At 44.9% G+C, this 25,961-nt stretch overlaps 1 protein-coding gene across 1 annotated transcript in view; it reads left to right on the top strand.

Moving 5' to 3' along the window:
* Nucleotides 1-25,961, top strand: part of SLC29A4 (solute carrier family 29 member 4) — a 236,119-nt gene that overhangs the window by 27,169 nt on the left and 182,989 nt on the right. The window contains exon 2 of the mRNA XM_073558133.1: nt 7,256-7,433. Coding sequence (XP_073414234.1) covers nt 7,268-7,433 — 166 coding nt within the window. The 5' untranslated portion in view covers nt 7,256-7,267. The remainder of the gene's footprint in view (nt 1-7,255; nt 7,434-25,961) is intronic.

Genomic DNA, 25,961 nt, shown 5'->3' with positions numbered 1-25,961 from the left:
AGCCTTATATCCAGTCCGTGACTCCACTCAGCCAGTCATCCTCATTAGACTCAGGTGCCTGATAATCAGGCTCATTACCTTCCTTTACCAGAATAGGGAGTTCACCAGACCTCAGTGACGAAGGGGAAAATGAACTCACAACAGGTTAGGGTTGGGATTAGGGTTAGGGGTGTGTTGGGGTTAGGGTTGTGGTTAGGGTGATGGTTGGGATTAGGGTTACGGGTGTGTTGGGGTTAGGGTTGAGAATAGGGTTAGTGATGTGTTGGCGTTAGGGTTGGAATTAAAATTTTGGGGGTTTCCACTGTTTAGGCACATCAGGGGCCCTCCAAACACAACATGGCGTCCGATCTCAATTGCAGCCAATTCTTCGTTGAAAAAGTCAATCATGCTCCTTCCCTTCCAAGCTCTGCCGTGCGCCCAAACAGTGGTTTACCCCCACATATGGGGTATCAACGTACTCAGGACAAATTGTACAACAACTATGGGGGTCTAATTTCTCCTGTTACCCTTGGGAAAATAAAAATTTGGGGGCTAAAATATCATTTTTGTGGAAAAAAAAAGATTTTTTTATTTTCACGTCTCATAAAATTTAGTGAAACACTTGGGGGTTCAAAGTGCTCACCACACACCTAGAGAAGTTATGTGGGTGGTGTAGTTTCCAAAACTGGGTAACTTTTGGGAGGTTTTTACTGTTTAGGCATATCAGAGGCTCTCCAAATGCGACATGGCGTCTGATCTCAATTCCAACCAATTCTGCATTGAAAAAGTCAAACTGCGCTCCTTCCATTTCGAGCTCTGCCGTGCGCCCAAACAGTGGTTTACCCCCACATATGGGGTATCAGTGTATTCATGAGAAATTGCACAACAAATTTTGTGGTTAATTTTGTGGTTAATTTTGTGGTTTTTACACTTGTGAAAATAAAAAAAATTGGTTCTGAATTAAAATGTTTGTGAAAAAAATTTAAATGTTAATTTTTTCCTTCCACATTGCTTCAGTTCCTGTGAAGCACATGAAGGGTTAAATTAACTTCTTGAATGTGGTTTTGAGCACCTTGAGGGGTGCAGTTTTTAGAATGGTGTCAATTTCGGGTGTTTTCTGTCATATTGATCCCCCAAACTCGCTTCAAATGTGAGGTGGTTCCTAAAAAAATGGTTTTGTAAATTTGGTTGGAAAAAATGAGAAATTCCTGGTCAACTATTAACTCTTATAACCTCCTAACAAAAAAAAAATTATGTTTAAAAAATTGTGCTGATGTAAAGTAGACATATTTGAAATGTTGTTTATTAACTATTTTTTGTGATATGACTCTCTGATTTAAGGGCATAAAAATTATAAGTTTGAAATTTGCAAAATTTCCATTTTTTTTAACAAACAAACGCAAGTCATATCAAACAAATTTTATCACTATCATAAAGTACAATATGTCACAAGAAAACACTCCCAGAATCACCGGGATCCATTGAAGCGTTCTAGAGTTATGACCTTATAAAGTGACAGTGGTCAGAATTGTAAAAATTGGCCCCATTACGAAGGCAAAAAATAGGATCTCGAACGAAAGGGTTAAAGACCCATTGAATTGCATTCCCAATTTTATCTGACACTTGGATCAAAATCAGACTTGTCTCTGTTATTTTCCCTGAAAAATAATGAACATACAGTATGAACAGCCCCATAGACCATCACAGGTACCAGTGCTATCCCTGAAAACTTGGACAGTACTCGTATGTGAATATCGGACATCTGATTGAGCCCTTATTGGGATGCTGGTTTTGCTTTTCAATACTCCCTCTTTCTTTGGGGGACTTTGCGTCACAGGACAGAAAGCCTGGTCTTCTCCTGGCTTCAAGTAATAGCCAACTCCCTGATAACATTAACTTTTTATGCAATCTGTGTCTTGAGGGTATGGCCACCTCCTGCCAGGGTACAGGTCCTGTGTATTCCGGCTTTTCTTTACCTCTTTTCCCCGATCTATTCCTGATCTATACCTGCTAATTCACTTGTGTCTGCTCAGCCTGACCAAAACATGCTAATCTCGGTTGCAGCATGAATCAAACTCCCTGCCCTTCCCTGCGTCCCCTGTTGCAGCTGACAGAATGGCACAGGAGAAGTGCTCACGGTGAACCAGCGCGTGCCTGCACACCATCCTGATATCTTCACATGAGTGGTAACCCACAATTCTGATGCGCTGTATGCATAGGATGAATCCTACTCTGATGTTTAAGGACCATTATTCCAACAGATAAATTCATGATACAGGCTTTGTAGCCGAAACGTTGATTTTTTTTTTTAATCTGTGGATTCTGAATTGCTTGTATTAATTTTTTGGTCCGTTTTTCACTGATTATGGATGTATAATGAACATTTGATCATTGATCATTGAAATTTTGTGTGCCGAGGTTTTCTATTTTATATTATATTGTCATTTTTACCTCTGAGCACCAGACGTTAAGGCTAAGTGCACACGTACCGGAACTCTCGCGGAAATTACCGCGAGAATTCTGGAATTCCAGTCCGCGGGAAAATCGCATTTTAAATTCCCGCGATTTTCCCGCGGAAAAACTAGCATTTTGCAAGCGTATTTAGCTTGCAAAATGCTAGCGTTTTCCAAGCGATCTGTAGCATCGCTTGGAGAACTGATTGACAGGTTGGTCACACTCGTCAAACATAGTGTTTGACGAGTGTGACCAACTTTTTACTACTGAGGCCGCCTATGCAGCATCAGTAGTAAAAGATAGAATGTAAAAAAAATAGTGTTATTCTCACCTTCCGACGTCCCTCGCATCCGTTCCCAGTAATCCTTTGCGAAAATGCCCGCGATGACGTCAGTTCTCGCGGGATCGCGACGTCTCGCGGTAATTCGCGATGACGTCGCGCGAATGACCGCGAGACTTCGCGATCCCGCGAGAAGGGACGTCATCGCGAGCATTTTCGCAAAGGACTACTGGGAACGAGAGCGTGAAGAGAAGCGGGAAGGCTGCGCGGGACGCCGGAGGGTGAGAATAACAATATTTTTTATTTTTAAATTTTATTTTTTACAGGGATATGGTACCCAAAGCCCGGAGGACAGTCTCCTCTCCTCCGGACCGTGGGTACCATCCGCAATTGTTCTGCTTACTTTCCGCATGGTGTGCACAGCCATATGCGGGAAATAAGCGGAACAATGCAATCCTATGGGTGCGGGATCGCCGCGATTCCGCAAATTAATGAGCATGCTGCGGTTTTTACCGCGAAGCGATTCCGCCGCGGTAAAAACCGCAGCATTAGCACAGCATTGCGGAATCCCATAGGAATGCATGGGATGCTTATTTTTCGCATTTTCGCGGTAAAATCGCGCGGTTAAAGCCGCCGCGGAAAAGCGAAAAAAACGCCACGTGTGAACTCAGCCTAACAGTGAGCACCCCGATTATCTCTAAGATATCCATTGTGAAGCCGGCATGCTGATCTAGTGTGATACTTAGGGATATGTGGTTGGAGAGCGGTGTTGCTATGTATGTACAATATTGTTTAAATTATGTGCACATTTTTTCTTGGCTTTTGATGACATATGGACATATATTTTGAGATTTATGCCATTGGTGGCTATAGCTCATTACATCAACTTTTAAGTGGGCAGGCCATTGCATCTACCTTCATGAATTTTTAGGGATCTCATATCATATTGCACATTAATGTGAGTCATGCCATCTGATCCCAGTGGCATTTTGAAATATTGATTACCTATCTGATTGCTCTCCTGCCATATTGATAAGGTTGGCACCCTAAGTTTCTATGGTATGGCGCCCCCTTCTCAACGGCGGCTGTCCCTAAAGTCCCTCGAGTACCCTAAGCTAATGTGCAGTAAACACATTAGCTTAGGGTACACAAGGGACTTTAGGGCCAGCCGCCGTTGAGTGGGGGCGCCATACCATAGAAACTTAGGTTGCCAACCTCCACTGATAGGTAGGGCATCCATCAGGGATTTATATGGCTTACTAGCCCACATACTGTGATATTTTTCCCTAGTCTCTGTGGCTGTTTTTAATTCCCTATTGCCCCACTTTTTTATTTTTTTTTTCCCTAATGGATGCACTGTTGCTTATTTGAATTTTATATGTGCACTGTATCCTGGCCAATCATGCAATATTTTTAGACAACGTTCTAATAAAAGTTACATTTCAGGGGTCTTTTTTCTGTTTTGGTTTGAGATGTCTGTCCAACCTCTGTTTGAAGACTTTCATTGAAGTGGCAGCCTGTTCCACTTATTGTTCACCATCACTGTCCAAAAGTTTTTTTCTGATATCTAATCTCCCTTTCAGTTTTATTCCATTGTTTCTCATGTTTCCATGTGCAAATGAGAATAATGATGATCCCTCTCCACTGCGATATCCCTTTAGATATTTGTAGACAGCTATTAAGTCTCCTCTTAGCCCTCATTTTTGCAAACTATACTGTTGTGAGTTCATTTTCTGGTCTACCAGTTGTGAGTTCTCCTTCCAGGCTCCCTCTGGTGGTAACAGGAGGTAGTGAGGCTGATGTAATCAGTAGAGATTTGCCACCTGATAAGGAGGATGACGATTGGACCTCAGGAATCTCAGACTGGATTTAAGACAGCCGACACCCTATTCTGTTGCTGGTGATTCCTTCTGGCTTGTCAAGTCTTGGTTCTCAGCTCTGTTCCAGTCAGCTCAAGCTAAGTTTTTCTGCTAATGTTTACACTTGATTTTGTTGGTCTATTCCGTTTTTTGTGTGGTCAGCCAGCCCCGGCTGGGGCTGTGCTGAATTTCCACTCTTACTTATCTGTATTTGCCAATTTTCTTTTTGTCTCTTATTAGATTGGCCTCTTTTTGCTCTGCCTCAGAATATTTCAGAGTGCTGATATAGCAGGAGAAGTCTAGTGACTTCAGGGTTAATTTTGTTATCAGAAGTGTTGGACATTATTTTTGTAGGGTTTTTGGCAGATTGCAGACAGTGTCTTTCCTTTCCTCTCCTTTCTAGTTAGTTTGGGCCCCATAGTTTGTTCAGCCTATTTTCCTGCCTATGTTTGTGTTTTCATCTTGTTTCACCGTCAATACATGTGTGGGGGCTGTCTATTCCTTTGGGGTCTGCTCTGGGGCAGTTAGTTTTCCCCTTTTCTTCCTTCAGGCTTATTTAGTCCTCTGGCCGTGACGAGGCGTCTAGGTTCATCGTAGGTACGCTCCACTGCTGCTGCTAGTTGTGTGGTTAGGATCAGGGATCTGCAATCTGCATAGTTACCAACCTCTCTGGTTTTCTGGGGCTTAGCTTGTTTAGGTTTTTCCTCCACGGTGACCCATTCATAACACTATACATTCCCAGATCCTTTAACTGTTCCTTATAGGATGTACTTTACAGTCCGCTCACCATTCTGGTAGCTCTTCTCTGAGCTTGCTCCAGTTTTTCAATGTCTTTTTTAAAATGTGGTGCCCAGAACTGGACACAGTATTCCAGATGAGGCCTGACCAAGGAGGAGAAGAGGGGGATAATTACTTCACGTGATCTAGACTCTATTCTTCTTTTAATACATCCTAGAGCTGTGTTTACCTTTTTTGCTGCTGCATCACTCTGTTGACTCATGCGCAGTCTGTGATCCATTAGTAAACCCAAGTCTTTTTCACACGTGCTGTTGCTTAGTTCTGTTTCACCAATGCTGTAGATGTAATTTTCGTTTTCTTGCCGAGATGTAGAATCTTGCATTTCTCCCTATTAAATACCATACTATTAGTTCAAGCTTATCTAGATCCTTCTGAATCCTTTCTCTGTCTTCTCTAGTGTTACCTATCCCTCTCATCTTTGCATCATCTGCAAATTTGATTAGTACACCTTCAGTTCCCTTAAATATATAGATCATTTATAAAAATGTTGAACAATACTGGGGCCAGGATAGAGTAGCCTCCGCTCTCTAGGCATGATGTCAGCAGAGGCTTCTGAATCCCCAACAGGAGCGGTCTGTGACTGCACTGTGTTGGGGAAGAATGGCGCCGGACACAGCAGGCAGGTAAGTAGCAAATACTTGCCTGTTAATGCGCAGATACATTTTTTTTAATAAAGTCTCAGATATCCCCTTTTAGTCTTGAGTGTTATTTATCTTCCTTTATTTGTTTTGAAACTTTGTAAACAAAAAACAATCACCGTGCTATGCTGAGAAATGAGAGAATATATATGTTAAATACTCACTTGCTGAATGAGTAGATGTGGAGCATATTCAAGAGACAGATATGATGCAGATAATTTTCATCAGATGACGAGTATGGCTAGTGGAATAATAAATGGTAATGTTAGTATTAACACAGTGGTTGTGTAGTGTGCACTAGAAGGGTGCAAGATTGAAAATACAGTACTTTTTACTCGTCACCCTGGGCAGTATTAATCTCTCCGTTGTACCAATATCCAAATGTTGTTTGTTAGATTGATTGGCTAGTAGAGATGGCAGATTAGAAAATTAAGGATAAAGATCCCTCAGTGTGGCAAAGAAGGGTGCCAAATCTTTTTAAATGACACTTACTGGGTATTTAGGCGTATGCCAAATAGCGTGATTTTCGATCAGTTGGATCGCTGGAGGCCCTCTGGTGGGGTTCTGTTATTAATTAGACAGTCTACCTTGGTGGCACACTTGGAGGCGTTCTAGTGAGACACCGATGGTTATAGAAGTAATCCTCTCAAAGGGGCAGTGTGACCGATGAGAAGCACTTACTTGTACAACCTGTAGCAGCTTGTTGTCCGCTAGATGGAGTAAAGAGGAAGGCTGCTGGGCGGTAGGAGAGTCAGCAAGAGGAGAAGGGAGCAGGAGAACGCCAGCACCTTGCGCGCTCCGGGCGGAAGCAGCGCTGAAGACGTGGCGTGATAGGGGGCGGTGCTTCTGTGACGTCACTCGGGAAGCAAGGACGGGTGCTCCTGAGGCACAATTCGACGCGTTTCGAGGGATATCTTCCCTCTTCGTCAGGGCATGTGCCGTATACCTGGCAGTCCATCCTTATATACCGGCTTTCCTGATACTAATTAGTGCCCATGATTGGTGGCAATCGAGGGGCTCAATTGATCCATATACAGTATAATAAAACAGAGGCTTAATTTACGCCTTGTTGTTTGGTGGTGATTGATTAAAAGCTGCCTTTGCTGATTGCTTATGTCTGATAACAAAGTGCTCCAAGTGCCTTAGGGGTTACAGAGGAAAACGTAAATGATGATGGATGTGGAATGAAATTAATTTTAACTCCTATCATACAATTAATGTGCATTGTCTTTGTTATGTTTTTTCAGGTTGCACAGAATATGAAACCAGCTAAGTGTGATTGTTATAGAGAACTTAGTCCAACCATGACTCATGAGGGAAATGTGGTCATGAGTTTTAGTTTTGATAGCTGCCAGCTTGAAGAAGAAGAACTGCAAGGAAGAGGAAATCAACAAGCACAAGGGATCCTAACACTCATGGAACCAGGTGGCAGTAGTCCATTTATTTATTATTCTGTGCACCTTACACATAAGAGAACTAGAATAGGTAGGAGGATTTTTTTTGTTGTTGTCGTGAGGTCCTGAAATTATACAACCTTGCCTTAAAATTGAAATTAGTGCAATATTACCTGATGTAAATGTGTAAACAATGAAGAGGCCCCTTAACTCCTTATTGACCATTGACTTGTATAGCATGTCATGAGCAGGTGTCAGTTCCCACATCATGACATGCTATAAACGTCATGTAATTGAATTCTCACTGTGTGAAAACACACAGTGATGGTTCTGTGCCGACAGATGTCACTGACAGCTGAGCAGCATGACTAGAGAAGCGGAGAACCCATTTCTTCAGTCCCCACTTTCTGATTGCTGTGATCGGTCAATCAATCTGAAGAACCGTGATCGGAGGGAAGTCCTGAAACACCAGCACTTCCCTGCACGACCACCACTGGGAGCTCGGCTCCGCTGACAGCCGAGCTTCCAGTGGTGATCGTGCAGGTCTGGTGCCTGCCCTGCCACTGGCTGATTGACCTTCTAGAAGCCGTAATCGATAGTGATCGTGGCATTTAAAAGCTGTGAAAGGGAGAGAGCTCCCTCTCTCACCCCCATCGGAACCCTCGCAATGAAATCACAGGGAGCCGATAGTTGTCATGGCACCTGTAGGTCAAACAATGACCTACTGGTGTGCCATCATGGGCAGGGTCCAGCAGGCTTCCTGCCTGTGAAATCTCACAGGTACTGTATCATGCATGGCAGTGCATGAGGCCAGTGATCAGAGTAATAAAAGTTACAATCCATAGAGGTACTAAGTAAAAAACTTAAAAAAAAGTGCCGTAGCTGTACTGTATTTTTCGGAATACAAGACGCACTTTTTTCCCCCAAAATGTTTGGAGCTGGGACCCCACTGCTGCAAACAAGTAATTAGAGTCTGTCAACACATTGGCCTATTTAAACTATTAATATGGGAATACAGGATATATATTGCTGAAAATGTCATCCTCGTATGCCTCATATCAGTTGCTTTGATGATAAATCATCTTTCATTAGTTTCTGTAAAGTAGCTTTTCCAGGCTATGGGGAGGACACTGCCTGGAAGATAACTGCATTCGAGCTTATTTTACATGAATGGGAGTTACCAGTGTGAGACAATTAACTCCTTAATGCCGCCGATACGCCTTTTAACGGCAGCAGTTAAAGGGAATCTGTCACCCCTTTTTTGAGATATCATATAATGATATCATTCAATTGTGTGTGACATAAGGATTCTCTTAGTACTTTTGCTTCCCCCTGACCCCGCACCTTTCATGCATAAATACCTTTTTTATATCAGTTCAGATGTATATAAACTGCCGCTGTCCGGTACACTGGGCGGGGCTTATTCACCTGCTCCCCCCTCTCCCTGTCTTGCTCTATGCATTTCTTCTTGTGTAGAGCAAGACAGGGAGGGGGGAGCAGGTGAATAAGCCCCGCCCATCGGACCGGACCATGGCAGTTTACATACATCTGAACCGATATAAAAAAGGTATTTATGCATGAAAGGTGCGGGGTCAGGGGAAAGCAAAAGTACTCAGAGAATCCTTATGTGACACAGAATTGAATGATATCATTATATGATATCTAAAAAAAGGGTGACAGATTCCCTTTAAGGGTACTTAAGCCACAGCAGGTTTAAGATTATAGCGCCCCCCAGAGTTGGAATTTCTCCGGGGTCTCGGCTGCTGGGGGTAGCCGAGACCTCAGAGAACATGATTAGGGTCAGTTTTTACTGCACATGTGATTGCACATCAGAGGAGAGAGAAATAGGGTCCCCCGAGCCCCCCACGGTACCCCTCGGTGTCCCTGGACTCTCCTGCTTCGCCCCACGGGCGTCAATGTCTTCCGGGATGAAAATGGCTGGAGCACCCGGCAACAATAGGAGATTTTTCCTATTAGTTCATTTTGGTCGATGTGATAGGACCTATCACAGTGATCAAAATAAAAAAATAGTGAATCAATCCCCCTTTATCACCCCCTTAGTTAGGGAAAAATAATAAAATAAAAAAATGTATTTCCATTTTCCCATTAGGGTTAGAGTTGGGCTAAAGTTAGTTGGGCTAAAGTTATGGTTGGGCCTAAAGTTAGAGTTAGGATTGGGGCTAAAGTTAGTGTTAGGGTTGGGATTAGGGTTAGGGTTGGGATTAGTGATAGGGTTGGGATTTAGGGTTAGGGGTATTTTAGGGTTAGGTTTGTGGTTAAGGTTATGGTTAGGGTTGGGATTAGGGTTAGGGGTGTGTTAGGGTTGTGGTTACTTATGGTTGGGATTAGGATTAGGGGTGTGTTGGGGCCTAGAATCGGTGGGGTTTCCACTGTTTAGGCACATCAGGGGTTCTCCAAACACGACATGGCGTCCAATCTCAATTCCATCCAAATCTGCGTTGAAAAAGTCAAATGGTGCTCCTTTCCTTCCGAGCTCTGCCGTGCTTTACCCCCACATATGGGGTATCGGCGTACTAAGGACAAATTGCACAACAACTTTGGGGGTCTAACTTCTTCTGTTACCCTTGGGAAAATAAAAATTTGGGGCGAAAAGATCATTTTTGTGGAAAAAAATTGTTATTTTCACGGCTCTATGTTATAAACTTCTGTGAAGCACTTGGGGGTTCAAAGTGCTCACCACACATCTAGATAAGTTCCTTGGGGGGTCTAGTTTCCATAATGGTGTAACTTAGGGGTTTCCACTCTTTAGGCACATCAGGGGCTCTCCCAACACGACATGGCGTCCCATCTCAATTCCAGCCAATTCTGCATTGAAAAAGTCAAACGGTGCTCCTTCCCTTCCGAGCTCAGCCATGCACCCAAACAGAGGTTTACCCCCACATGGGGTATCGGCATATTCAGAAGAAATTGCACAACAAATTTTCTGCATTATTTTCTCTTTTTACACTTGTAAAAATGAAAAACATTGGTTCTGAATTAAAATATTTTGAAAAAGTTAAATGTTTATTTTTTCTTTCCACATTGCTTCAGTTCCTGTGAAGCACGTAAAGGGTTAATTAACTGCTTGATGTCATGGTGACGTGTGACTGGACACACCGCCTCCGGCAGGCGAATTTATGTGACATGCGTGACCCTGGATACACCGCCTCCAGCAGGGCAAATTTAAATAATAGAACGTGCAGCCGGATACACCACCTCCAGCAGGCGAATTTCAGTAGTACACGTATGTCTGGATACACCGCCGCCAGCAGGGTGAATTTCAGAATAAAGGGGAAAACCTGGAAAACAATTACAATGGTGGCCCTGCGATAGGGCACGGGGACGTGGAGACCTCCTGCACTCCCCTGAGTCAGTGTCTCTACACTCCTAACGATCCCTAGGACGGTTCCGAATGGGCGCCGATCAGGATACCTGAAATCCCTAGCTTGCCCTGAACCTATCCCTTAGTAGTGAAGTGGACGGTGTAGAAAGTAATCCCACCAATGCACTACAACACACATTGAGGAAAGTGACAAACAGGGAAACACCACTTAGCTTTGCTCTGTTGCTAATACTCCAAGCAACAGAGTCCGACACCTGAGTGCATCTTTTCCTCCAACCGGATCCAACACCTGAGTGCAGCTTTCTAGCAACAGAGTCCCGCAGTCCCGCATCTGAGAGCAGCTTTCCAGCAGCAGAGTCCAGCATCCGAGTGCAGCTTTCCAGCAGCAGAGTCCAGCATCTGAGTGCAGCTTTCCAGCAGCAGAGTCCAGCATCTGAGTGCAGCTCTCTTCCAGCAACAGAGTCCAACATCTGAGTGCAGCTTTCACCATAGCTGCCACTCCACCAAGCTTTGCAAGAACTCCTTGCTGACACCATAGCTGCTGCTCCACCAAGCTTTGCAAGAACTCCTCGCTGACACCATAGCTGCCATTCCACCATGCTTTACAAGAACTTCTCGCTGACACCATAGCTGCCACTCCTCCAAGCTTTGCCAGACCTCCTCGCTGACACCATAGCTGCTACTCCAGTATTCTGACTGAGCTGCCAGGAACTCTCTCTAGCTCCTTCCTTCACCAAGGATGGTTGGAAAAGACCAATATCACCAACAGTGAGTGAGAACACCTGACACACCTTTATAGTTAGGAGCCAGAGTCTCACACCTGTTAGAGATTCCCGTGCAATAACGCTCACCACCACCAGGGGCAAACTAGAACAAAAGACACCACTGTGTAATAACCCTAATGGCCACCGTGGCCAAAACAAACTCCAAGCAACCAGCTCAAAGGAAAAAAAAGGTTACTTATTCAAAACCTGTCATATCCAACCTGGACCATGACAGTACTCTCCCTCAATGAGGGGCCTCTGGACCCTCAAGACCGCTCCTCATCAGGGAACCACCTACAGAGGGGACGCCCAGATCCAGAGTTCACCTCTGCAACTACCTGTACTTCAGGTTAAAGACAAATGGGCACCGCTGGTATTGACAATGTATGTTCTGGCGGCGTTGCACATCCCCAGAGCACCGTCCTGGGAAGCGAGTTGTGTGAGCAAATTTGGAGGTAAAACAAGCTGACAAGACTCCGCACACACTTCCACTGGATGTTATTTGGTGGACACCCATACACGCTCGTACACACACTGGTCCGGACCAGAACGTTTATTGCTACTCATTACTTTGTCAAATACTGTGAACTTTTACTGGAACTGACAACCGAGGCGTCCCTCTGTGTCACCACACTCACACCCCCGCTATTTACCAAGGGAAACACCACCCTCCAACCCCTCCTACTACGAGGCCTGCGCCTCTCTGGGTTGGCTAATGGTGAGGGTTGAGACTTGCCCCTACTCCCTGGCAGCACCCCTGCAGCCACAACTGGAGGAGAAGGGGACGGGGATATGGAGAAAATATATACACTCCCTGGTCGCCTTCCTCCACACGACCAGGAGGGGGCGGCTTCTTCGGTGGTATGGAAGGTTTGGCGTGAGCCCCACGGACTATAACACAAATCCGCCCACCACAGGGACGTACCCCTTCACCTCGGAGAATACCAGGCAGCACCATGGGGACACCCACTCCTCCCACCTGCCTGGGTGTGTCCGCGTGCATGAGCAAGTCCCGCTCACCAGCAGGGACTCTGGGGGCTTCTTTGCCAGAGCCGCAATTTCATTTTCTGGTTGAGCCAGAGGGAAGGCCCCAGAACCTGATAACTGCTGCTGGAACTGCTTCAACACACCATGCAGCTCCTCACTCACCTCAGTGATGCCCAGCAGCAATTACTCACTGGCCTGAACTTGGCCAAAGGCCTGAACTTTGCCAAAGGCCTACGAGAAAAAAAAAAAAAAAGTAAGTTTGGTGATAATGTCATGGTCACGTGTGACTGGACACACCGCCTCCAGCAGGCGAATTTATGTGACACGCATGACCCTCGATACACCGCCTCCAGCAGGGCGAATTTAAATAATAGAACGTGCAGCCGGATACACCGACTCCAGCAGGCAAATTTCAGTAGTACATGTATGTCTGGATACACTGCCTCCAGCAGGGCGAATTTCAGAATAAAGGGGAAAACCAGGAAAACAATTACAATGGTGGCCCTGCGATCGGGAACGGGGACGTGGAGACCTCCTGCACTCCCCTGAGTCAGTGTCTCTACACTCCTAACGATCCCTAGGCCAGTTCCGCACCGGGCGCCGATCAGGATACCTGAAATCCCTAGCCCGCCCTGAACCAATCCCTTACTAGTGAAGTGGACGGTGCAGAAACTAATCCCACCACTGCACTAAAACACACATTGAGGAAAGTGACAAACAGGGAAACACCACTTAGCTTTGCTCTGTTGCTAATGCTCCAAGCAACAGAGTCCGACACCTGAGTGCATCTTTTCCTCCAACCGGATCCAACACCTGAGTGCAGCTTTCCAGCAACAGCGTCCCGCATCCGAATGCAGCTTTCCAGCATCCGAGTGCAGCTTTCCAGCAGCAGAGTCCAGCATCTGAGTGCAGCTTTCCTGCAGCAGAATCAAGCATCTGAGTGCAGCTCTCTTCCAGCAACAGAGTCCAGCATCTGAGTGCAGCTTTCACCATAGCTGCCACTCCACCAAGCTTTGCAAGAACGCCTCGCTGACACCATAGCTGCCACTCCACCAAGCTTTGCAAGAACTCCTTGCTGACACCATAGCTGCTACTCCACCATGCTTTACAAGAACTCCTCGCTGATACCATAACTGCCACTCCTCCAAGCTTTGCCAGACCTCCTCGCTGACACCATAGCTGCCACTCCAGGATTCTGACTGAGCTGCCAGGAACTCTCTCTAGCTCCTTCCTTCACCAAGGATGGTTGGAAAAGACCAATATCACCAACAGTGAGTGAGAACACCTGACACACCTTTATAGTTAGGAGCCAGAGTCTCACACCTGTTAGAGATTCCCGTGCAATAACGCTCACCACCACCGGGGGCAAACTAGAACAAAAGACACCACTGTGTAATAACCCTAATGGCCACCGGGGGGCAAAACCAACTCCAAGCAATCAGCTCAAAGGAAAAAAAAGGTTACTTATTCAAAACCTGTCATATCCAACCTGGATCATGACACTTGAATGTGGTTTTGAGCACCTTGAGGGGTGCAGTTTTTACAATGGTCTCACTTTTGGGTATTTTCTGTCATGGAAACTCTTCAAAGTGACTTCAAATGTTATTTGGTACCTAAAAAAAGATGGTTTTGTAAATTTTGTTGTAAAAATGAGAAATTGCTGGTCAACTTTTAACCCTTATAACTTCCTAACAAAAAAAAAAAAATTGTTTCCATGTGCTCATGTAAATTAGACATGTGGGAAATGTTATTTATTAAGTATTTTGTACGACATATCTCTCAGATTTTAAGCGTATAAAAATTAAAAGTTTGAAATTTGCAAAATTTTAAAAATTTTCGCCATATTTCCGTTTTTCCATAAATAAACGCAACTCATATCGAAGAAATTTTATCACTATCATGAAGTCCAATATGTCACGAAAAAAAATTCTCAGAATCAGTGGGATCGTTAAAGCGTTCCAGAGTTATAACCTGATAAAGTGACAGTGGACAGAATTGTAAAAATTGTCCTTGTCATTAAGAAGCAAATCGGCTCTGTCACAAAGGGGTTAATGACACCAGAACAGGAAAACTGAAATGTGTCTTCATGTAAAAAATGGTATGCTTCTTTCAACCCTGTCTGCCTGTGAGATGGAAGCTGAAGCACTGAGAGGAACCTGCAGATGTGTCAGTTATAATCACATTGAGCTCTTCAGTGAGAGACGAAAGTGGCCATCACACTGGTGACTCCCCCTGTAAAATAAGAATAAGCTCTGGAGGCAGAGTTATTTTCCAGACATCATCCCCATACCCTGGAAGATATGGCCAAAAAATGTCAGCTTACCCCAATGTCTGTAGATAGGTTCCAATCCAATTCCTCGCACGGATCAGGCAGAGCAACCAGAAAGTGCAATAAAAAAGAAAAAATCCAACGTGGAATGAAAAGGTAAAAAATGTACTTTATTACTAGTTACTAAAAAGGAAAAACATTTTCCAAATAGGCATGCAAGCAGTTACAGCTCCATGTAGGACAAGTGAGACAGACATGCCCTGGAAGAGGTTGTTTATTTAAAGTGATAAAAGATGATTTATCAACAAGACATCCAATATGAGGCATACCAGTATCACTCTAATAAGCAGTCTACAACCTGTATGCCCATATTAATAGTTTAAATAGGTCAAATGTGGTGACAGATTCACTTTAAATTTGGTTATCTGATGAATCACAGACACGAATTCCAGCTTGCAAATGAATGTGAAAGATGACAAATCTATGGCCTGTGGAGATGCCCTATGGCCCTAGCCTCTCTAGTTACAGAGAACTGCAAACAGACTGCTTTGTTGCCATTCCACTTGTGAACGCTGGCTTTTATATGAACGGCGTAGATCCTACAGTTAAGGAAAATATATTTCTGTTGTGACAAAGTGGCGAACATAACGCATTGACTTATATCACTGGGCAATTGCCACATCAAGTACCAAAGTAAAATATGACAGATGAATGACAATATATGTCATGTTTCTTATCTATGGAAACCTAAAATCATGATGAGAAATATGACATTAGCATATCTCTCCCAGGACCTCCAGGGGCGAAGATATCCTGAAAGTTGTAGAACTCTTCATTTTTGGGACCTTAGCCACATCCCATGACCAGCACCCATATAAGTTCACCGAAGAGAGGTATATGAGTGTGGTTTTTACTCAATTAGCAGATTATGATTTTTTGTCATTGTCAGTCCTGGGAGACACAGTTAGCTGTGGTGCTGTACCGTTTTCCTAAAAGAACTGCTTTCCTCCATAACAGATCTGTGACTTTCCTGTTACACAGGTTTAGTACTTTTCTTTTCTTATCCTTTTTATTTAGCGTGAATGTATATACTGTATTGTTTTGCTCCCATTTTGTAACATATTTTATATTTTTATAAGCACTGTCTACTTTTCAGATTAAATATATAAAATTTAATAGCTCTGTTCCTCTTGCTCTATAAACTGCACCCCTGCTTTATCTGTAACTGGTGTCCAATATATAGACGATTGGTGGTGGAAGCTAGTACCTTTTGTTTTTGAGGCGTTTGGCAGTGACTGTACTGGGGTATATATATATATACAGTGTGTTGGAATCGGATGTGTATATACTATACGTTCACTGGAAGTTCTCCAACAACCGGCCTAAAAGTGAAAACAGCTGTGGCCTCTTCCATCACTCGTCACTCAATTGTGTAATTATCCTGACAATTGGATGCAGCTGAATTTTGTCCTTAGACAAATTGGTGGCAGTGGCGGTATCTACACAATGTTCCTGTTGTGTTCTCTTGACAAGAAGATTTAAAAAAAAAAATTTTTTTTTTTAAATTGTCATTTTCTCCTTGTTTTAATTTAATTGATGCACCTAAAGGGTTAATATACTTTTTGAATGTGGTTCGAGGACCTTGAAGAGTTCAGTTTTTAATTTGGTGTCACTTTTGGGTATACTCTGTCATATAGCTTGTCAAAGTCAGTTCAAATGTGCTGTGGTCCCTAATAAAAAAAATTTGTTGTAAAAATGTAAAATTGATAATGTTTAGTCCTTCTAACATCCTAACCATAAAATAAGTTTAAAAAATAATCTCTATATATAAAACTGATTGTATGTATGTGTGTGTGTGTGTGTATCACCAACCAATCACGAAGCATCTTTCATTTCACCAGAGCTGTTCAAAAGAAGCTGAGCTGTGATTGTTTGCTATGAGCAGCAGTTTTCCTTGCAACCAATCACTAAGCATCTCTCATTTCACCAGAGCTGGTTAAAAGAAGCTGAGCTGTGATTGGTTGCTATGAGCAAGTTTTCCCACTTGACAACACCTCAGCAGACACTCTGGTGTGTCCCATGTGGTAGGAGAAATCTAGCATCCCTGGGAACATAAGCTGCCAGCCATTGTCTGCCCCCCAGAAAGAAGCACAGAGCACATGACAGAAATGAATCCCCCCTCCCTCCCCATATGCACATCACACATCCTCCATCCCATGGGCACATCTTCCATCTAAAAGGGATCTCCGGTATGGAAGTCAGGGCAAATCCATCCAGTGCTTTGGTTTTGACCCAGGCCTCTCTTAAAGGGATCCCCGGTATGGAAGTTAGGACCTTTCCACTCAGCTCTGGTTCTGACCCCAGGGTCTCTTAAAGGGATCATTGGTATGAAAGTTAGGGCAAATCCACTCAGCCTTTTGGTACTGACCCCAGGCCTTTCTTAAAGGGATCTCCGGTATGGAAGGCAGAGTAAATCCATCCAGTGCTTTGGTTCTGACCCCATGCCTCTCTTAAAGGGATCCCCGGTATGGAAGTCAGGGAAATTGTCTTCAAATGCTCTGGTACTGACCCCAGGCTCTCCAGGGATCTCCTGTTTGGAAGTTAGGGCAAATTCTTCAGCGCTCTGATTCTGACCCCAGGGTTCTATTAAAGGGATCATTGGTATGCAAGTCAGGGCAAATCCACTCAGCGCTCTGGTTCTGACCCAAGGCCCCTCTTAAAGGGATCCCCGGTATGGAAGTGAGGGCAAATGCACTCTGCACTTTGGTACTAACCCCATGCCTCTCTTAAAGGGATCGCCAGTATGGAAGTAAGGGCAATTGGCTCTCTTAAAAGGATCTCCTGTACGGAAGTTAGGGCAAATCCCTCAGCATCCTGATTCTGACCCCAGGGTTCTATTAAAGGAATCATTGGTATGCAAGTCAAGGCAAATCCACTCAGCACTCTGGTTCTGATTCCAGGCTTTCTTAAAGGGATCTCCGGTATGGAAGTTAGGGTAAATCCCTCAGCGCTCTGATTCTCACCCCAGGCTTCTATAAAAGGGATCATTGGTATGGAAGTCAGGGCAAATCCACTCAGCCAGGGCCGGCTTCAGGTTTTTGAGGGCCCCTGGCGAAATAGTCTCAGTGGGCCCCACCCTTAACACATACCACGATTCATGCCGTGTGATATCCGTGGTGCCGGCCAAAAACGGACTTGTATCCTTGTGGATCACACGGACACGCATGTGATCCACACGGACACTCGCTTATTGGCAAAACATGTTCGTGTGAAGGAGGCTATTGATTAGTAGTGTACGCATGAAAGAAAGAAGAGAGAAAGAAAGAATAGAGAGAGAGAACAGAGAGAGAAAAAGAACAGAGAGAAAGAAAGGGGAAATAAAGAACAGAAAAAGAAAGAACAGAGAGAAAGAAAGGAAGAACAGAGAGAGAAAGAAACAGAGAAAGAAAGAACAGAGAGAAAGAACAGAAAGAAAGGGGGGAAATAAAGAACAGAGAGAAAGGAAGAACAGAGAGAGAAAGAAACAGAGAGAGAAAGAAAGAGGCTAAAGAAAGAAAGAACAAAGAGAGAAAGAAACAGGGGAAAGAAAGGGGAAAGAAAGAACAGAGAAAAAGAACAGAGAAAGAAAGAGTGGACAGAAAAAAAGAACAGAGAGAAAGAAAGAAAGAGGGAAAAAAGAACAGAGAGGGAGAGAGAAAGAGGGGAAAGAAAGAACAGAGAGAGAAAAAGAGTGGACAGAAAAAAAGAACAGGGAGAGAGAAAAAGAAAGAGGGGAAAGAAAGAAAGAGGGGAAGGAAAGAAAGAACAGAGAGAGATCGAAAGAGAGGAAAGAGAGAACAGAGAGACAGAAAGAACAGAGACAGAAAGAAAGAAAGAAAGAAAGAAAGAGGGGAAAGAGAACAGAGAGAGAGAAAGAACAGAGAGAGAGAAAGAAACAAAGAAAGAAATATTCTCTAAAGATACCATAGCAGCCCGGCTCCCATTGTAGTGCCCACCTGAGCCTCCTGGTGCAGGACATATCATGGTCCGCTCACATGGCCGACATCCCCGATTCCAAGGCGATCCCGCTGTCCACTCTGTCAGAGGAGGACACGGTGATGGATCTGAAGCATTCCCTGAAGTGCTTCCATGGTTCCGTCACAATATCCTCCCGAAATGACCTCATTTCTGGTCAGATTCCAGCACGTCACTTCCGGTAGAACGTTACGTGTGAGTTTTAAAGTGCTCCTTGGGGCTCCGCTGTGTACTCCTATGTCCGCGGGAAAAGTAAGCTCCCGGCTGGGGCCGTCTCTCTCTCTCAAAATCGGGACTGTCTCGCTGGATCTGGGACGGTTGGGACTCGGGAGGTATAAATGCTCCCCACCATACACCTCGTACACGCAAGGCTCCGGTTTGTATGCCTCATACACACACGTCTCCGCACCGTCCACCTTGTACACCCCCGGCTCTACTCCGCTCCATAAACACATGGCTCAGCTCCGTACACCTCGTACACACACGGCTCCGCTCCGTACACCACGTACACATGCGGCTCCGCACACGTCATACACACATGGCTCCGCTCCGTACACCTCGTACACATGCGGCTCCACACCGAACACCTCGTACACACACGGCTCTGCTCTGTACACTTCGTACACACATGGCTCCGCTATGTACATTTCGTACACACATGGCTTCGCTCCGTACACCGCGTACACACACGGCTCTGCTCCGGTACACCTCGTACACACATGGCTCCACTCCGTACACCTCATACACACACGGCTCTGCTCCTTACACCTCGTACACACGCGGCTCCGCTTCTTACACCTCGTACACATGGCTCCGCTCCGTAAACCTCGTACACACACGGCTCCACTCCGTACACACGGCTCCGCTCCGTACACCTCGTAGACACACGGCTCCGCTCCGTACACCTCATGCACACACGGCTCTGCTCCGGTACACATCGTACACACATGGCTCTGCTCCATACACCTCGTACACACACGGCTCCGCTCCCTACAATGGCAACACGGCTCCGCTCCCTACACCTCGTACACACAGACACACGGCTCTGCTCCGAACACACACGGCTCCTCTCTGTACACCTCGTACACACACGGCTCTGCTACATCCACCTTGTAAACCCCTCCTGACCCCACACAGAAACTTTACCTCATCCAGACCAGCACCATAATGACACGACCAGCACAGCAGAGAGTCCTGCAGCTACCCTGATCATGTGACCCCTGACTCCTCCCCTCCTGTGACCTCATCACAGGTCCTGTGCCGCACACAAGATTACAGCCGAAGCAATGATCATTGCTGGCTGCGTGGGTCCCTCAGGGAGGGCGCAGGATGGGGTCAGTACATGGGGGGCGTGGTGGCGCTGGCGGGTATCCCAGACAGCGTGATTGGGCCCCCCGTCTCGCCAGGGCCCCGGCACTTGCCCGGGTGCATCGGGTGCTGACTCCGGCCCTGCACTCTGCACTTTGGTTCTGACCCCAGGCTGACGGGATGATGTGGGATATTAGGCGTACTAGCCCGGTGGCTCTGACGGGATGATGTGGGATATTATAGTGAATGTGGCTGCTCTACACTCAGCTTTATATATATATATATATATATATATATATATAAATCTAGAAAAAGGGGCAGCACTACCAAAATAATACAGCAGGTGCAAAACCTATTCAGCAGTGTCCAAACAGCCAAAATGACAAAAGGAAAAAAAATAGGCAGCACTCAAATTAAATGTGAAAAAAGTGGATACTTTACTGATCCTCAGATAGCAACATTTCAACGGTGACCCGTCTTTGTCAAGCCTTGACAAAGACGGGTCACCGTTGAAACGTTGCCATCTGAAGATCAGTAAAGTATCCACTTTTTTCACATTTAATTTGAGTGCTGCCAATTTTTTTTCCCTATATATATATATATATATATATATATATATACACACAATCATTATAATTTGTTATAACTAACCTTAGTTAGTTACTATGCCTGGGCAGCGCCGGGCTCTTCAGCTTGTGCTAATATAAAGTAGACATATGGGAAAAGCTAGTTATATTTTTTGTGGTATAACTACACACGTGGTCAAAATTGTTGGTACCCCTCCTTAAATTACAGAAAACCCAAAATGGTGACAGAAATAACTTGAATCTGACAAAAGTAATAATAAATCAAAAATGGGGGCGTGTCTGGAAGCTGAAGGGAGCAGTCACATGGAGGAGAGCTCTCCTACAGTCATGGCCAAAAGTATTGACACCCCTGCAATTCTGTCAGATAATATTCAGTTTCTTCCTGAAAATGATTGCAAACACAAATTCTTTGGTATTATTATCTTCAATTAATTTGTCTTAAATGAAAAAACACAAAAGAGAATGAAGCAAAAAGCGAAACATTGATCATTTCACACAAAACTCCAAAAATGGGCCGGACAAAAGTATTGGCACCCTCAGCCTAATACTTGGTTGCACAACCTTTAGCCAAAATAACTGCGACCAACCGCTTCCGGTAACCATCAATGAGTTTCTTACAATGCTCTGCTGGAATTTTAGACCATTCTTCTTTGGCAAACTACTCCAGGTCCCTGATATTTGAAGGGTGCCTTCTCCAAACTGCCATTTTTACATCTCTCCACAGGTGTTCTATGGGATTCAGGTCTGGACTCATTGCTGGCCACCTTAGAAGTCTCCAGTGCTTTCTCTCAAACCATTTTCTAGTGCTTTTTGAAGTGTGTTTTGGGTTATTGTCCTGCTGGAAGAACCATGACCTCTGAGGTAGACCCAGCTTTCTCACACTGGGCCCTAAATTATGCTGCAAAATTTGTTGGTAGTCTTCTGACTTCATAATGCCATGCACACGGTCAAGCAGTCCAGTGCCAGAGGCAGCAAAGCAACCCCAAAACATCAGGGAACCTCCGCCATGTTTGACTGTAGAGACCGTGTACTTTTCTTTGAATGCCTCTTTTTTCTCCTGTAAACTCTATGTTGATGCTTTTGCCCTAAAAGCTCTACTTTTGTCTCATCTGACCAGAGAACATTCTTCCAAAATGTTTTAGGCTTTTTCAGGTAAGTTTTGGCAAACTCCAGCCTGGCTTTTTTATGTCTCGGGGTAAGAAGTGAAGTCTTCCTGGGTCTCCTACCATACAGTCCCTTTTCATTCAGATGCCGACGGATAGTACGGGTTGACACCGTTGTACTCTCGGACTGCAGGGCAGCTTGAACTTGTTTGGATGTTAGTGGAGGTTCTTTATCCAACATCCGCACAATCTTGCGTTGAAATCTCTTGACAATTTTTCTTTTCCGTCCACATCTAGGGAGGTTAGCCACAGTGCCATGGGCTTTAAACTTCTTGATGACACTGCGCACGGTAGACACAGGAACATTCTGGTCGGAACATTCTGGTCTTTGGAGATGGACTTGTAGCCTTGAGATTGCTCATGCTTCCTCACAATTTGGTTTCTCAAGTCCTCAGACAGTTCTTTGGTCTTCTTTCTTTTCTCCATGCTCAATGTGGTACACACAAGGACACAGGACAGAGGTTGAGTCAACTTTAATCCATGTCAACTGGCTGCAAGTGTGATTTAGTTATTGCCAACACCTGTTAGGTGCCACAGATAAGTTATAGGTGCTGTTAATTACACAAATTAGAGAAGCATCACATGATTTTTCGAACAGTGCCAATACTTTTGTCCACCCTCTTTGTTATGTTTGGTGTGGAATTATATCCAATTTGGCTTTAGGACAACTCTTTTTGTGTTTTTTCATTTAAGACAAATTAAATGAAGATAATAATACCAAAGAATTTGTGTTTGCAATCATTTTCAGGAAGAAACTGAGTATTATCTGACAGAATTGCAGGGGTGTCAATACATTTGGCCATGACTGTACAATCCATCGAATATCTGCTCCATCCAGCCTTCAAAGGCGGGTTTCACACCAGCGTTTTTTAGCGCAGCGTATCGTGTGCGTCCATGCGCATGTGTTGTGCCCCTGAGGCTCAGTCGCCACAGAGGTAGTACACGTTCTCCTAAGGTGTGGTGCACCACCATCCGGGTAGGTTGGGAACTCCTGACCACACTCCAACGCTCGCACCCCACACAACAGGGTAGTTCTGCACAACTACATTGCGGCTCCTTGCTCAGAGGGTAGCAGAGCACCTTTGGTGGTTCCCTGCTTGGAACACTGTATGTGCTGGGAGGTGGGTGGAGTTAAGATACATAAAAGAGTGGGAAAGTGTAGGAGTACAGGTCAGTCTGACAAGGTCAGTCAGGTAGGAAGTCACTCAGACAGGAGTGAGGATCCCTGGAAGAAGGGATGAAGGAAGGAGTGCTGCAGCTGCCTCAGTGATCTGAGCCAGCTGGCACGGGAAAGGACTAGAAGGAGAAAGACGTAGAACTGAAATCTAAGCTTCCATAAGAAAGAAAGACAAGTACAGAACGAAGGAGTAGAGAGAACAGAGAGGACGTGGGTCAGAGGAGGAACCCTGCCTATAGGTTCTCAGCGCAAGGCTGGGGCCCGGTCCCCGATGTTGTATGGACACTTATGGTTCTGCAGCAGACACCGGTGGAGTAGTTGGCTGTAATTGCACTACTCCCATCTAAGACTTGGGGCACAACAGCAATTGGATAGAGAGCCGGGACTCAGGAGAAGGGAGTCCCCGAAGCAGGCTACAGCTGTCTGCCGTACAAGTAGAGTTCTTGGGAACATCTGACAGGAGGACCTCCAGTGTAACTCGGTACTAGGAGATCTTCACACTTTAAGGCGCTATAGAGGAGTCGTTCAGAAAGGTACATGTTGGCGGAGTATTGGAGGGGAGAATCCTAACTTGCCTGGAGGTTGACTGAGTCCCTGACCCGGAGGACACGGCACAGAAGCGACACTACAGACTGTGAGTAAAGCTTTGGAACTACATGCCCTGGTGTCCTCCATTCCTTCCTGCGTCCGTCTGCCCAGCACTGCTATATCCCCTGCGCCGGACACTACACCACCTAAGTGTCCCCACAGCTACACTGCCCTGGGACATCAGCCCTGCCTGTGGAGGGCTATACCATCACTGCTGCACCACACAATCTGTCCCAGAGGATCTGTCTGCAGCGTCGGCTTAATACCTACCTTGCCGAGCACCACAGGTGGCGTCACGAACTAGTCACCATTAACATATCGCCATTACTTGGGCGCCCAGGGCCACGGACCGGGTCACCGCTGTGTGACACATCACACCGGCCCGGTACCGAGTACCCCGCAGCCCTGGGAGGGCGACCCACATGCACCATGCTCCCCTATGTTTAACATGGGGGCGCATGGTCTAGCGCTTGCACGTGTTTGTATGCATTTTCGTGCGCATGCATTTTTTGTAGTGTGCGCCTAGGCGCGCCGGACGCAACCTGTTGCATTTTTGGTCCGTCCAACCTGTGTCAAAAAAACGCATGCACACGGAATGCGCAAAAACTCACATTACAGTCTATGTGAACGCAGGCGTGCACATGGACATGCGCACGCCTTTTAAAATCACAGGCGTTTTAAGAGTTAACATTGCTACAAACTGGTTAAAACGCATGTGCCTAAAAAAAAGCAAACGCATGCAAAATGCATGATGCGTTTTTTGCATGTGTTTCTATTGCGCACGAAGCGCTGCGCTAAAAAATGCTAATGTGAAACTAGCCTGAGAAGACCTGTGGACATCTGTTAGCTGCACCATTGATCCAATTCAAGTTAGTTCATTCATTATATCCTGTTTTTGAAGTTATATAATACAATTTTGCGTATATTTAAATATCGTTTTGGGGGAATTTATTACTCTTTCTTTGACGGTTTTATATAGTATGTCAAGTTTCCTATGTTTATATATTATTGTGGATATGACTTTCTTATTTTTACACTTTGGAAATGTTTGGAGTTTAAGTATACTATATGGAATAGGGTGGGCATTACCACACTTCCCTTTTCCTGATCTGTTCTAACTACATAATTCACAATAATATATAAAGTGATTGACTATGATTGAGTAGTGCTAGTCACTACTCACTGATAAACCGTGAGGCTGGGTAGTTACATACATAGTATCATAGTTAGCAAGGCCGAAAAAAGACATTAGTCCATCCAGTTCAGCCTATATTTCGTCACAATAAATCCCCAGATCTACGTCCTTCTAAAGAACCTAATAACTGTAAGATACAATATTGTTACACTCCAGGAAGACATCCAGGCGTCTCTTGAACCCTTCTACGGAGTTCGCCATCACCACCTCCTCAGGCAAGGAATTCCAGATTCTCACTGCCCTAACCGTAAAGAATCCTCTTCTATGTTGGTGGAAAAACCTTCTCTCCTCCAGACGCAGAGAATGCCTCCTGGTGACCGTCACCTTCCTTGGTATAGACAGATCCTCGGAGAGATATTTATATTGTCCCCTTATATACTTATACACGGATATTAGATCACCCCTCAGTTGTCTCTGGGTATTGTAGTTCCCGCATCCCCTTTATAAATTTTGTTGCCCTCCTTTGTACTCGCTCTACTTACATTATATCCTTCCTGAGCACCGGTGCCCAAAACTGTACACAGTACTCCATGTGCGATCTATCCAGGGATTTGTACAGAGGCAGTATAATGCTCTCATCATGTGTATCCAGACCTCTTTTAATGCATCCCATGATCCTGTTTGCCTTGGCAGCCGCTGCCTGGCACTGGCTGCTCCAGGTAAGTTTATTATTAACTAGGATCCCCAAGTCCTTCTCCATGTCAGATTTAGGCTAGTTTCACACTAGTCAAAATTTTGCGTTTCCGTGCGGTCACCGTGCACGTCAAATTGCCGCATGCGGACACATCCGCATACAACGCATGTCTCTGCGTACCCAATGTTAAAGATAGGTACGCAGGGAAACGCAGGACGCATATAGAAGTAGGCGGAGCTTCACGGAGGAAGAAAGGAGGAAGTAGGCTGTCATCCGCAGCCCTCCTGAACGCTAGTGTGAAACTAGCCTTACCCAGTTGTTTCCTGTTCAGTGTGTAATGGTGATATTCATTCCTTCTTCCCATGTGTATAACCTTACATTTATCATTGTTAAACCACATCTGCCACCTTTCGGCCCAAGTTTCCAACTTATCTAGATTCATCTGTAGCAGAATACTATCTTCTTTTGTATTGACTGCTTTACATAGTTTTGTATCACACAAATATTGATATTTTACTGTGTAAACCTAC

Source organism: Dendrobates tinctorius, unplaced genomic scaffold (genome assembly GCF_039654945.1).
Source record: "Dendrobates tinctorius isolate UK_male_01 unplaced genomic scaffold, ASM3965494v1 ptg000254l, whole genome shotgun sequence".
Lineage (NCBI taxonomy): Eukaryota > Metazoa > Chordata > Amphibia > Anura > Dendrobatidae > Dendrobates > Dendrobates tinctorius.
This window is presented reverse-complemented; position numbering and strand designations above follow the sequence as displayed.